General features: G+C 41.7%; 3 protein-coding genes across 3 annotated transcripts; all 3 read right to left on the minus strand.

Moving 5' to 3' along the window:
• Nucleotides 1-477: 477 nt before the first annotated feature.
• On the minus strand, nt 478-1,852 carry LOC307088423 (uncharacterized protein). Its single transcript, XM_079754316.1, has 4 exons — nt 1,682-1,852; nt 1,456-1,564; nt 1,170-1,247; nt 478-1,068 (listed from the first exon to the last, which is right to left on the minus strand). The coding sequence occupies exons 1-4, from the start codon at nt 1,758-1,760 to the stop codon at nt 846-848; spliced, it is 489 nt and encodes a 162-aa protein (XP_079610442.1). The 5' UTR covers nt 1,761-1,852; the 3' UTR covers nt 478-845.
• Nucleotides 1,853-5,054: 3,202 nt separating this feature from the next.
• On the minus strand, nt 5,055-6,488 carry LOC307088408 (uncharacterized protein). The gene is made up of 4 exons (XM_079754298.1): nt 6,327-6,488; nt 6,111-6,222; nt 5,801-5,878; nt 5,055-5,677 (listed from the first exon to the last, which is right to left on the minus strand). The coding sequence occupies exons 1-4, from the start codon at nt 6,403-6,405 to the stop codon at nt 5,593-5,595; spliced, it is 354 nt and encodes a 117-aa protein (XP_079610424.1). The 5' UTR covers nt 6,406-6,488; the 3' UTR covers nt 5,055-5,592.
• A 2,430-nt stretch (nt 6,489-8,918) lies between these two features.
• On the minus strand, nt 8,919-10,433 carry LOC307088407 (uncharacterized protein). The gene is made up of 4 exons (XM_079754297.1): nt 10,267-10,433; nt 10,030-10,141; nt 9,649-9,726; nt 8,919-9,527 (listed from the first exon to the last, which is right to left on the minus strand). Exons 1-4 carry the CDS (start codon nt 10,343-10,345, stop codon nt 9,443-9,445), a joined length of 354 nt encoding a protein of 117 aa, XP_079610423.1. The 5' UTR covers nt 10,346-10,433; the 3' UTR covers nt 8,919-9,442.
• Between the last annotated feature and the right edge of the window lie 3,413 nt (nt 10,434-13,846).

The raw sequence follows: 13,846 nt of genomic DNA on the forward strand, positions 1-13,846 counted from the left end.
TGAGTAAAATGCATCATGTTCTGGTTGGCAGCATGGATGTATGGACAAAATGGCTGATAAAGGGATTCTTAAAAAGTGAGTATTATATTAAAGATGGACTTATGTACACAGAACAAAACTTGTATATGATATGATGTTAATTATTTTAAGTATTTGTTGACATATTGCATATGTTGTATTAGCTGATGTAAAGATTGTGTATCTATAGGCCAAATGGACTGGAGTTCATGGAATCTTTTCTCACAGTCGTAGAGGTGCTTTCCTTTTCATGGATTCTCTTTTTTCGTGTTTTCCGATTAACATTTCAACCACAAATTGGTTTGCTATTTATTTTTTGTTTGTTTTAGTACCCCCTGCAGTTTTCCAAAATACCCCTAGGGTCTGCGTAACCCCATTTGAGAACCGTTGGATCGGAGGGAAGTTGCTGAGGTTCAATCATGAAATAATGAAGATAGAGAGTCAGGCTACAGAATAGGACATATTTTATTTGTATTTAAACACACTAATAAATAGCTAATTAATAAATAGCTAGAACCTTTAACAAATCCAGTGACAAATCCTTACAGAAAACCAGCTATACAACAGTGTCACAAAATGTGCAAAGATTGATAAATACAATTCATAAATAAATATCACTCTATTGAATATTATCTATTTTTTTAAATACATTTAAATGTCTAACTATATCATAATTTAATAAATAACCTCTTTCGGGTTGACAATGCTTGTATATCTGGACTACTCTAGCTTGACTGAAAACAACTCTAGCAGTTCATTGTTTTCCTCTCAAAGTATATGGTAAGCAATCTTGGAGCTCATTTGCCGCCGCTGAATAAGATGCATTTCTATTGGACGGTATAATGCGTTGAGGCCATGGCGGTGGTTCCCTCCAATGGTGGAGGAGAGGAGCTGGAGGTGATGAGCTTCAGGAGGGAGGGGGTGGAGGAAGGTGACTGGAAAGAGGAGCTGGGGCTGTGGGAGGGAGTTGCAGTCGAGGGAGGAGAGGAGGTGGAGGTGATGGGCTTCAGGAGGGAGGGACTGGAGAACAATGCTGCTCTTTTTTGCGCCCTGTGAAACACAAACACAGAGATTTAGATTTTGTTTTTCATAAACTGTGCGTGAATGAATACGTGAGTGAATGAGAGTTGGAATGAGGGAGGGACACTTACATAAGCTGCCTGACCTTCTTCAACACCCAACGCTCATCATGTTTGCTGCAGTAGAAACTACCACCCTTTGTTTGGAAACTACACAAAACACAGAGACGCACAGTTAATAGTCTGAGCCATGGATGACACCCTATATGAGGTTAACACACACGTTCAAACGAAGACACACATCCAAGACACATTCAAAGGAAGACCCACATCTTAACACACATACAAAGGAAGACCCACATCCTAACACACGTTCAAAGTAAGAGATGCTCCATTCAATATGGCACTGTTCACTTACATGACGGCATTGACACAGTGATTGCTTCTATTTTGCAGCATGTAGTCCACGATGGTTTCAGTGATCTGCTGTCTGCTCACCTTGGTGCAGCATTCTGAGAACTTCTCAACTGCAGAGAGAAAGAGAAAGTTAGTTCTGTTTTCCTACTCCACGTTGTACGATGGCAGTGTGTCTGCGTGGCATCCCCTGAGAACCCAGGTCCCCATCGTCCCCTTCCTCCCCTCACCTGCAGATCCTTGTCCGGTCAGAGCGACCACCACAGCCAGCAGCAGCAGGCTCTTCGTCACGGTGCCACAGGTCGTCATCTTCACTGGTTCTGATTGGCTGCTGCTAACGAGAAGTCTAATCAAGATATAGACAGGAGGATGGCAGATAAGATCTGGTATTAATGCTCTTCTACAGTTAGATAACTGGACTGCCCTCTCTCAGCAGGAGAGGTATATTTATATTCGAAAAAGCAGAAGTGCTCTCTCTCACTCCCTGTCTCTGGCTGTCTCTCTCTCTCTCTCTCTGTCTCTCTCTCTCTGTCTCTCTCTCTCTCTGTCTCTCTGTCTCTCTGTCTCTCTGTCTCTTCCTCTCTTTCACTCTCTCTTAATTCCCCTTATTTCTTCATTCAGGATGAATTCGCAACAGTTAGCACTTTACACATAGTAATATATTTACAATCTGTCTATCGATAATCTACATTTACATCTATCTCTCTATCTTTCGTTCTAACTATAAATCTACCTCAATCATTTCCTGTCTGGAATCTCATTTGATTGTATCTATGTTTAAACAAATTGTACAAATCTAAATAATTATCAAAGACTTAGACTAAAATCAGAAATGGAAAGTGTATCAGCTCATCTAAGTGTTTCGAATTTGAATAACTCTAAATCAAGACTATTGCAGTAAGGTGTGTAGTGTGCAGGTTGAATGAGCTGAGTCACTCCTGCTGTGACACAGCACAAGGTCACCAGCTTGACCCTGCCTGGCGTCTTGAAATCGATTTGTAATATTTCCAGGAAATGGTGGCTCACGCTTGCTTGTCATCTCATTGCACGACATTGAACAGCAATGGAAATTATGTTGTGTGACAATACTACACACTTTACAGAATAGGAAATATAGGGAGATTCCATTACAAGCTCTGTGTGTGTGTGTGTGTGTGGGGGGGGGGGGGGGGTGAGGCCACAGAAGACTCTGACAGCGAGCCTTTCTGATGTTTTCTGACCCATGCTCTCAATCTTCCGGCCACAAAAGAAGAAGTCAATAAAATGACGCTGGGGCTTTTGTCGATTGTGTTGAGATGACTTGGAAGGGGGAGCTGACTGGACTGGTCTATAATCAGAACACAGCATTGAGTGAGAATTTCTATTTCCCACTAAATGCTGGACAGTTCTTGTTTGCTTCACAACACATACATTAAAGAAACAAATAAAATTGAACGTGTTAATCAAGCGGCTGATCAGAGTAATGGAAATATGTATGCTGTGCACAAATAAACATATTAAGACCCTTGACCACACGTCGCTGTCAATTACTAAGAGGGATTGTACAGCAAGACACGCGCATAAGCGACAGACAGACAGAGAGACGGACACACACACACACACACACGCACACACACACACAGACACACACACACACACACACACACACACACACACAAACACAAACACAAACACAAACACAAACGCGCACGTGTTTAATGGGCCTCCTTCAGCAGTAACACTCCGGTGTTGCGGCCCTTAAACCAGTTATCGTCCACCTCTCGTCAAACCATCCGTTCACAGGAACACAGATGCTAGTATCCACATTAGCATAGCCAGTCCTTCAGACTGATTTCAGGGTCACTCCCCACCATCTCTGATAGACAGTTGCAGGAGTTGCTCAGTCACAGTGTGAGGATTCCCGGGAGAAGTTGGATGTTTGGTGATTAGCATCCGGACTATTTCACCCATACAAACACTCGCTGTGTTCCGAAACTAACATTGGCCCAAATAAGTGTGTACCATGGGGTTTTTCATGCATTACAGTCGAATTGGGGGCAAAACTGTAGGCTACGGTGTCCTTCATGCAAGCGTCCTCTAGCAAGAGCCCCAAACCCAAACCTCCTCCTCAAGGAGCATGGTGGAGTTCCCTGCAAGTCCCTCCAGATAGAAGGATCTACGACGTGAGACGGTCTGAAAGCAGACCTAGAAAGAAGAAGTTCCGTTAGTGGAACAGGAAGGCAGAAATTCACCTTCTGAGTTGTTCGTTCTTTTCACCGGTTGCATCACACAGAGTATATTTAGTGTTCCACCATCTCTTTCTGTGATGCTGAATCTATTTCCAATCAGGTCGTGTCACATCCTTTTTGTCTGTCTGTATCCTGTCCTCCACTTTTATATAATTCTATCATAGTCAGCTCTGAGATCTCTGAAAGTACTCTTCACTAACAGAGCAGAGGCCGGAGCGTTTTCATAGCCTGACCTGTGGGGATATCTGTCTTACGTTTTGAGATTTAATTAGAATGTTAAGTCATAAAAAAACGGTTGTGAAATAATGAAGACAGGCCACAGCATTTAATCAGAGTCATTGGAATGACATGGAATGACATTAGTCAGTTGAACCTGATGACATAAACGTTCTCGTTTTAGTTTTGACATCATGGGGTGGGGGCGAGTAGACTGTCCCTCCATCTTTTTAGCACTTTTGCCTATCAATTTTGTTCTAATCGTCCATACACCATTGAACCCCAATGATTATTGAGTGAGAGACCACTGTTATGGGTGATCTGGGGGGGGGGGGGGGGGACTTGGTTTTATGAACATCCTTACTGTACCGACAGCCATATATTGTCGTTTCTTCTAACGTAGTTCTTCTGTGTGCGTTAGGGCATGACAAACATGCAGTCAGAGAGTCATTGCCGGGGTGTTGGACTTACGGACGAAACCAGTGGGTTTCTGTCTCCATGACCTTCAGTCTACCGGTAGAACAAGATGCCCTAACCCCCCATAGGGAAGCCCTTCTATGGATGTATCGGACGTCTTTTTCAAGTCCATTTCCACCACACAGTGACCCACAGACAGTGTGGTTGAAAAGAAAAGGAACTCAGAAAGGAAAGAGGAAGGGGGATTGCATACCAAGAAATGACGTCTCCTATGTTGGTTTCTTGGAAGGCAATACAGGCCCTGATAGACAGCAGTAATTCAACTTATTGTGTGTTGTACGTCCTGGCACTTAATGTACACACTTGTTGTATGTTGTATGTCCTTGCATTTAAGAATAGTACTTAGCATGGAGTAGCATCTTATGCTAGCTATCTTTGTTGTATACAGGGAATGGGTTAACCTAGCGATTGTTAGTGCTTGGCACTTGGTTCTATGAACATCCTTACTTTACCGACATCCAACAACAATATATAGATGTTTCTCTTTCCTCTGACCAATGTACATACTGTAAGTCACTTTGGATAAAAGCGTCTGCCAAATGCCTTAAATGTAAAATTAAAATATAAAACAAGGACAGAATGAAGGAAACTGATTTGGAGGCAGTTACTGAGGTTATCTTCAAAGATTGGGGTATAGATGCCAAAAGACAAAATCATGAAATAATGAAGATAGAGAGTCAGGTTATAGAATAAGACATATTTAATTTATATTCAAACACACAAAATACTTTTGAATATTACAATGATAAAAACGTATAAATGAATAAATAGCTAGAACCTTCATCAAATCCCGTGAACTTATAGAAAAACAGCAATACAACATTGTAACATAATGCGCCGACATTGATGAATGCAATTAATAAATAGGACTCTTTTGAAAATACATTTAAATGTCGTGCTATATTATCATAATTTAATAAATAACCTATAACGGGTAGACAATGTAGAGAATAGAATTAGGGCAACATGTGATTATTTTTCTTAAGTTCTGACTTCACACTCAGAACTCATTCAAAAAAATTCACATGTGGCCCTAAACCACTTCCGCAAAAATGCTTGTATATCTGGAGTTCTATAAATTTATAAAAAAAAAAGAAATCTGGCAGTTCATCGTTTTCCTCTTCAAAAGACACGGTCAGCCATCTTGGAGCTCATTGGCCTACGCTGAATAAGATGCATTTCTATTGGACGGTATAATGCATTGAGGGCGTGCCGGTGGTTCACTCCAATGGTGGAGGAGAGGAGCTGGAGGTGATGATCTTCAGGAGGGACGGGCTGGAGGCCAATGCTAATCTTTTTTTCACCCTGTGAAACACAAACACAGAGACTTAGATTTTGTTTTTCATACTGTGTGTGAATGAATGAGTTTGTGAATGAATGAGTGTGTGAGTGAATGAATATGTGAGTGAATGAGCGAGGGAGACTTACATAAGCTGCCTGACCTTCTTCATCACCCAGGGCTCATCATGTTTGAAGCAGTACAAAACACCACTCTCTGTTTGGAAACTACACAAAACACAGATACACCGTTAGTAGTCGGAGTCATGGTTGACACCCTATATGAGGTTAACACATCCTAACACACACGTTCAAACGAAGACACACAACCGAAAACACGTTCAAACGAAGACACAGATCCTAAGACACTTTCAAATGAAGACACACATCCTAACAAACGTTCAAAGGTAGAGATGTTTCTTTTGAAGAACACATTCATTACATATGGCTGGTCACTTACATGATGGCATTGACACAGTGATTGTTTCTCTTTTGCACCATGTAGCTCACGATGGTTTCAGTGATCCGCTGTGTGGACACCTTGGTGCAGCATTCAGAGAACTTCTCAGATGCTGAAGAAGTGACGAAAAGACGGTTAGTTTTCACAAACGTTCACATAAGTTCTCATGGCGTACCCTGAGAACCCAGGTCCCCATCGTCACCTTTCTCCCCTCACCTTCTGATCGTTGTCCGGTCAGAGCGACCACCACAGCCAGCAGCAGCAGGCTCTTCGTCACGGGGCCACAGGTCGTCATCTTCACTGGTTCTGATTGGCTGATTTTTGACGATCGAGTGATAGAGAGGAAGACAGCAGAGAAGATCTGGTGTTAATGCTCTTCTACCGTTAGAAAAGTGAACTGCCCTCTCTCAGCAGGACAGGGATATTTATATTGTGAAAAAGGAGAAGTGCTGGAGTTATGTCTCTCGACCCTCCCTAGGGAAGCCCTTTTCTGACGCAATATCGCAAGTCTCTCTCAAATCCGTTTGCTCTGGAACAGGGAAGGAACCAAGAAAGGGAAGAGGAAGGAGGATTGCAAACCTAGAAAGAATGTCTCCTACACCTTTGTTTCTTGGAAGTTAATTCAAGCCTTATTTACCTGTCGGCCATGTTGGTTCTGCTGCGTCTTGAAAGAAGTGCACGTGGGATTAGAACCAAAATGGCCACTAGGTGAGCGACCATGTAATCTTTTGTTTATGTTACTGGTCCCAATTATTTCCATTTTAGTTAAAACATAATGCTGGTAAAGGTACAATGTGGTTAACATGAGTCTGATGTTTCTACATATCAGCATTGGTTTAAAGCCATATTGAAAGAACCTTAAAGTAAAATAAATATATACAATTAGCTACCATATATGTCTACCCCAATATGTACACCTCTGGTTGTCCCAATAAAATAAAATGTCCAGGTGTGTCTGCAGAACTTGCTTGTTTGGAATGTGTTTAGTAACTCTACATATAATATTGGCTGCATGGCTCCTTTCCTCTCATCCACACCTGTAAATCATTTGGATGAAAACAGCATCTTCTAAATGTTTTTATCGCCCTATTTTTAGGACATGCTCCATGATTTGGGTGCATGATTCAGAATTTTGGTCATGTTCTCATCGTTTTCACTCAATTGTTTTCACTCGATCCTCATTTTCTCCCCAAAGGCCTTTCCTCAGTATCACTGTTTTTCTGAACGGACACTTGAGGTCATTGTTTCACTTCCTCTCCCTACGAGAGCATTTCAATGAAGTGGGAAAAACTTGTGCTCAAACTTTTGTATAAGACAAATATGATGACAAGCAAGAAAGAGAGACAGGCAGTCATACAGCCAGATAGATAGATGGATAGATAGATAGACATAAAGAGAGATTTATTGGTGGATAGACAGAAAGAGAGAGAGACAGACAGACATACAGCCAGATAGAGAAAGATAGATAGATATAAAGAGAGAGATGTATTGATGGATATACATACAGAAAGAGAGACCGACAGACAGACATACAGCCAGATAGATAGATAGACAGACAGACGGACATGTAGATAGATGGAGAGATAGATAGTCATACTGACGATAAGGCAAGGGAACTTTATTTATATAGCACTTTTCATACACAAGGCAGACTCAAAGAGCTTCACATATAAACATTGTCATACAATAAATAAAATAATAGGTAAGTAACAGAAAATATATGCAAAAAATGGGTAAAGTAGTTCAGCATTTTTGAAAGTGCAATGTATTTAAGATCAGATCAGTAATAAAATAGAAAATAAAGGCAAAGTTGCTTTTAGCAGAGCTAAAGCAAACACAAAAGTCTTCAGTCTTGATTTAAAGGTGGGCAGAGTAAGCGTTAATCTAAGGAGCCACACCCCATGCTCATGAATCACGCGCATACCTTAGTGACTGACCAGGTTACCATGGGAACAACTAACAACCTCCATCACATGCCCCCCTCCCTCAGTAGACACAAGGTTCACATTCCCAGACATCACTCTATCACGCATTGACTCACTCAATCGCTTTAATAGAATGGATGTCATGTAAAACAGATCCCATTTGTGAACTTGCTGGTTCATGCAGACTCATGATCTCTCGACCGCCCTCTAGTGGCCAGAGTGAAAAGAGTTCAGACAAATTACTGTAGATTAGAAAGATGAACCAAATTTATGAAGATATATAAGGATGCAAGTGAACCAGGCGTGGTATATTTAGAAAGATTATGTCTACAGAATATGTTTGTTGTTCACAGAAAATAGAATTAAGGCTTAAGGTAATTTAAGGTTATAATTTAGGCCTTCCACGAACCAAACATGCTGTCCATGTTCATCTCAAACTGGAGAATGGCATTCTTATCGCACAATCACATGATTTACCACGATTCCCTTAAAAGATATTAATTATTGGTGCTTATTAATATGCATCGTATCATGGATGACGACAGCAATATATTGTTGTTTCTCTTTCTTCTGATAAATGTACATGTTGTAAGTTGCTTTGGATAAAACAATCTGCTATATGCCCTTAATGTAAAATGAAAATGTAAAACACGGACAGAATGAAGGAAACCAATAATCCATAACTGAAGGAGAAGAGTGACACTTCTGAGAGGCTCTGAGGCTGACCTGTCCATGTGATCAGCAAAGCGTTTTTGTTTACAAATTTTACAAGTAGTAAAGTAATGATTGATTTGGAGGCAGGTACTGAGGTTATTTTGAAAGATTGGGGTGAAGATGCCAAAAGACAAAATCATTAAATAATGAAAAGAGTCACGTTTTAGAATAGGACATATTTTATTTATATTCAAACACACAAAATACTTTTGAATATTAAAATGCTAAAAACGTATAAATCAATAAATGACTCGAACCTTCAAAAAATCCAGTGAATTTATAGATAAACAACGATATAACATTGTAACATAATGAGCCGGCATTGATAAATTCAATTAATAAATAGGACTCTATTTGAAAATACATTTAAATGTCAGGCTTTCTTATCATAATTTAATAAATAACCTATAACGGGTTGACAATGTAGAGAAGAGGATTAGGGCCACATGTTAATCTTTTTTTTTTTTGTTCTGACTTTACACTCAGAACTCAATAAAAAAAATTCACATGTGGCCCTAAACTACTTCCGCAAAAATGCTTGTATATCTGGAGTTCTCTAAATTAATTTAAAAAAAAAAAGGCTCTAGCAATTCATTATTTTCCTCTTCAAAAGAATCTTGGAGCTCATTGGCCTACGCTGAATAAGATGCATTTCTATTGGACGGTATAATGCGTTGAGGGCATGGCGGTGGTTCACTCCAATGGTGGAGGAGAGGAGCTGGAGGTGATGAGCTTCAGGAGGGAGGGGATGGAGGCCAATGTTGCTCTTTTTTTCGCCCTGTGAAACAAACACAGAGACTCAGATTGTGTTTTTCATAAAATGTATGTGAATGAATGAAAATGTGTGATTGAATACGTGACTGAATGAATATGTGAGTGAATGAGTGAGGGACACTTACCTAAGCTGCCTGACCTTCGTTCTCACCCAGGGCTCATCATGTTTGGAGCAGTACAAACCATCGCTCGCCGTTTGGAAACTACACAAAATACAGACACCGTTAGTAGTCTCTTAGCCATGGATGACACCCTATATGAGGTTAACACATCTTAACACACATCCTAACACACGTTCAAACGAAGACACACATCCTAACACACGTTCAAACGAAGACACACATCCTAACACACGTTCAAACGAAGACACACATCCTAACACACGTTCAAACGAAGACACACATCCTAACACACGTTCAAACGAAGACACACATCCTAACAAACGTTCAAAGCTAGAGATGTTTCTGTTGAAGAACACAATTCGTTCCACATGGCTGGTCACTTACATGACGGCATTGACGCAGTGATTGTTTCTCCGTTGCACCATGTAGTTCGTGATGGTTTCAGTGATCTCCTTTCTGCTCACCCTGGTGCAGCATTCAATGGGCTTCCAACTTGCTGAAGGATGGACAGAAAGACGGTTAGTTTCCCTAACTTTCACATTGTAAGATGGCAGTCCGTACCTTGGTTCTCGTGGCGTACCCTGAGAACCCAGGTCCCCATCGTCACCTTCCTCCCCTCACCTGCAGATCCTTGTCCGGTCAGAGCGACCACCACAGCCAGCAGCAGCAGGCTCTTCGTCACGGGGCCACAGGTCGTCATCTTCACTGGTTCTGATTCGCCGCTTTTAACGATCAAGAGATAGACAGGAAGACGACAGAGAAGATCTGGTGTTAATGCTCTTCTACCGTTAGACCGTTGGGCTGCCCTTTCTCAGCAGGACGGATATTTATATTGTGAAAAGGAGAAGTGCTGGAGTGATGTCTCTGTCTTTCTTACTCTCTCTCTCTCTTAGCACACAATCGCTCATTCGCCCACTCATTCTCTCTGTCTGTAGATCTGTAGATCTATATGTATATCTATATATTTATATGTATATATGTATATGTAAATATATGTATCTCTCTCTAACTATCGATCTACCTAAAACATGTCCCGACCCCCCCTAGGGAAGCCATTTTCCGACCACTTCCTGACGCAATATCGGCCATGTTGGTTCTGCTGTGTCTTGAAAGAAGTGCACGTGGGTTTAGAACCGAAATGGCCGCTAGGTGAATGACCATGTAATATTTAGTTTAGTTGACTGGCGACAGGCAGACGGAGAGACAGACAAACAGACAGACACGTGTTTAATCGGCCTCTTTCAGCAGTAACACTCCAGCACTTTAAACCGGTTATCGTCCATCTCTCGCCAAGCCGTCCGTTCACAGGAACCGATGGCTAGTATCCTCATTAGACAGTCCCTCCAGAAAAATGCGGCGTTTTTTTGTGATGGTTGTGGCCAAAAATCCTTGATTATGCGGCACGTTTTCTTAAAAAATGCAATGAAATATGCGGCATATTTATGCAATTTTATGCGATGAAATTGTGGGAACTTGCGAAAAAATGCGGGAACTTACGAAAAATGCAGCTTTTCGAAGACATTCACGTCGCGTAATTAAGTCATTTCATAACGTTTCCATGGCAACAGGGGGACATGGCTGCTCTTGTGTGACGTAAACGCAACACTTTTCAACTTTCTGCTAAGATATATGTGACTTTTTTGCAACGAAAATGCGGGGATTATGAAATCATGCACGCCCCGCATATTTTGCACTGAAAACTGCACTTTATGCAGTGAAAGTGCGGCATATTTGAAAAAATGCGGGCCCCGCATGAACATGCGGACTTTGGCTGATTATGCGTTGAATTATGCGATCGCATATTCGCGTTTTTCTGGAGGGACTGATTAGCATAGCCAGTCCTTCAGACTGAGTTCAGGGTCACTCCCCACCCCCTCTCATAGACAGTTGCGGGAGTTGCTTAGTCACTCTGTGATGATTCCCGGATGTTTGGTGATTAGCATCTGGACCACATGAACCACACAAACACTCGCTGTGTTCCGAAACTAACCTTGGCCCAAATAAGTGTGTACCGTGTGTATTTTCATGCATGACAGTCGAATAGGGGGCAAAAGTGTAGGCTATGGTGACCTTCTGCTCCACAGCCTGCATGGAGGCATCCTTGAGCAACAGGCCCAAACACAAACCTCCTCCTCAAGGAGCATGTTGGAGTTCCCTGCAAGTCCCTCCAGATAGAAGGATCTACGACGTGAGACGGTCTGAAAGCAGACCTAGAAAGAAGAAGTTCAGTTAGTGGAACAGGAAGGCAGGTATCACCTTCTGAGTCTTTCGTGCTTTTCACCGGTTGCATCACACAGAGTATATTTTGTGTTCTACCGTCTCTTTCTGTGATGCTGAATCTCATTCCAATCAGGTTGTGTCATATCCTTTTTTTCTGTCCGTTTCCTGTCCTCCACTTTTATATTCCTATCATAGTCAGCTCTGAGCTCCCTGACAGACCTCTTTACTAACGGAGCTGAGGCCGAAACGTTTTCATAACCTGACCTTTCATAATATACGACTAAGGTTTGGATTAATATTGAATGGAAAGCGAGTCATAAGACGGTTGTGAAATAACGAAGACAGGCCGCAGCATTTAATCAGAGTCATTGGAATGACATTGACAAGTGCTCGTTTTTGTGTTGAAATCATGGGGTGGGGGCGAGGAGCGATGGCAAGACTGTTCCACCCATCGTTTTTACACACTTTAGTTCTGTTCGTCCAAACACAGTTGAACCTCATTGATTATGGAGTGAGAGGCCAATGTTAGTTTTGATCTGGAAGGGGGGGCTGGTCTCAGTGGACCACCTAATGATAGAGCGTGTGGTTTAGCTCGTTGACCCCCACCCCCCTGTTATACACTTATTGTATGTTGTACGTCCTGGCACTTAATGTACACACTTATTGTATGTTGTACGTCCTGGCCCTTGCAAATAGTGCTTAGCATTATGTAGCATCTTATCCTAGCTATCTTTGTTGCATACAGGGAAGGGGTTAACCTAGCGACTGTTAGTGCTTCTCACTTGTTTCTATAAACATCCTTACTGTACCCACAGCGATATATTGTTGTTCCTCTTTCTTCTAACAAATTTACATATTGTAAGTCGCTTTGGAGAAAAGCATCTGCTCAATGCCGTTAATGTAAAATTTTATTTTAAAGCACGGACAGAATAAAGGAAACAAATAATCCATAACTTAAGGAGCAGAGTGACACTTCTGAGAGGCTCTGAGGCTGACCTGTCCACATGCTCAGCTAAGCGTTTATGTGTAGATATTTTACCATTAGTAAAGTAATGGTTGATTTGGAGGCAGGTACTGAGGTTATTTTCAAAGATTGGGGTAAAGATGCAAAAAGACAAATCATAAAATAAAGAAGATAGAGAGTCGGGATATTGAATAGGACATATTTTATTTATATTCAAACACACAAAATACTTTTGAACATTAAAATGCTGGAAACGTATAAATTCATAAATAGCTAGAACCTTCAACAAATCCTGTGAACTTATAGATAAACAATGATTCAACATTGTAACATAATGCGCGGACATTGATGAATGCAATTAATAAATAGGACTCTCTTTCTAAAATACATTTAAATGTCGTGCTATATTATCATAATTTAATCAATAACCTATTAGAGGTTGACAACGTAGAGAATAACGAACAACGTAGAGGCTTTTCCTATCACTGCTATGCTGACGACACTCAGCTATTTCTCTCCTTACCCTCATCTGACAAAGCCCTGATTGCAACACGCATATCTGAATGTCTGGCAGAAGTCAGCACCTGGACAACTGCCCATCACCTGAGGCTTAACCTCAACAAGACTGAGCTCCTCCTAATACCAGGGAAAGATTGCCCACACATGGACTTACTGGTCACTGTTGAGAACATCACTGTATCTCCTTCTCCAACTGCCAAAAACCTTGGTGTAGTGTTGGACAATCAGTTGTGCTGCACCGCAAACATCACTGCGGTGGCCCGGTCCTGCAGATTTGCACTTTACAACATCCGCAGGATCCGGCCCTTCCTCACAGGGGAAGCAGCTCAGCTTCTAGTCCAATCACTGGTCATCTCCCGCCTCGACTACTGCAACTCGCTCCTGGCTGGACTCCCTGCCTCTGCGATTAAACCCTTGCAGCGCATCCAGAATGCGGCAGCGCGCCTCGTGTTCAACCTACCAAAGTTCTCACATGTAACCCCCCCTCTTCCGAGACCT

This window comes from Pollachius pollachius, assembly GCF_949987615.1.
Source record: "Pollachius pollachius genome assembly, chromosome: 17".
In the NCBI taxonomy this organism is placed as follows: domain Eukaryota; kingdom Metazoa; phylum Chordata; class Actinopteri; order Gadiformes; family Gadidae; genus Pollachius; species Pollachius pollachius.

Coding starts and splice junctions, on each gene's coding strand:
- LOC307088423 (XM_079754316.1), bottom strand. CDS start 1,760: ATGACGACCTGTGGCACCGTGACGAAGAGCCTGCTGCTGCTGGCTGTG. Junction 1,565..1,681: donor GACCGGACAAGGATCTGCAG/GTGAGGGGAGGA, acceptor TTCTCTCTGCAG/TTGAGAAGTTCTCAGAATGC. Junction 1,248..1,455: donor CACTGTGTCAATGCCGTCAT/GTAAGTGAACAG, acceptor TGTTTTGTGTAG/TTTCCAAACAAAGGGTGGTA.
- LOC307088408 (XM_079754298.1), bottom strand. CDS start 6,405: ATGACGACCTGTGGCCCCGTGACGAAGAGCCTGCTGCTGCTGGCTGTG. Junction 5,879..6,110: donor CACTGTGTCAATGCCATCAT/GTAAGTGACCAG, acceptor TGTTTTGTGTAG/TTTCCAAACAGAGAGTGGTG. Junction 5,678..5,800: donor AAGAAGGTCAGGCAGCTTAT/GTAAGTCTCCCT, acceptor TGTGTTTCACAG/GGTGAAAAAAAGATTAGCAT.
- LOC307088407 (XM_079754297.1), bottom strand. CDS start 10,345: ATGACGACCTGTGGCCCCGTGACGAAGAGCCTGCTGCTGCTGGCTGTG. Junction 10,142..10,266: donor GACCGGACAAGGATCTGCAG/GTGAGGGGAGGA, acceptor TCCATCCTTCAG/CAAGTTGGAAGCCCATTGAA. Junction 9,727..10,029: donor CACTGCGTCAATGCCGTCAT/GTAAGTGACCAG, acceptor TATTTTGTGTAG/TTTCCAAACGGCGAGCGATG.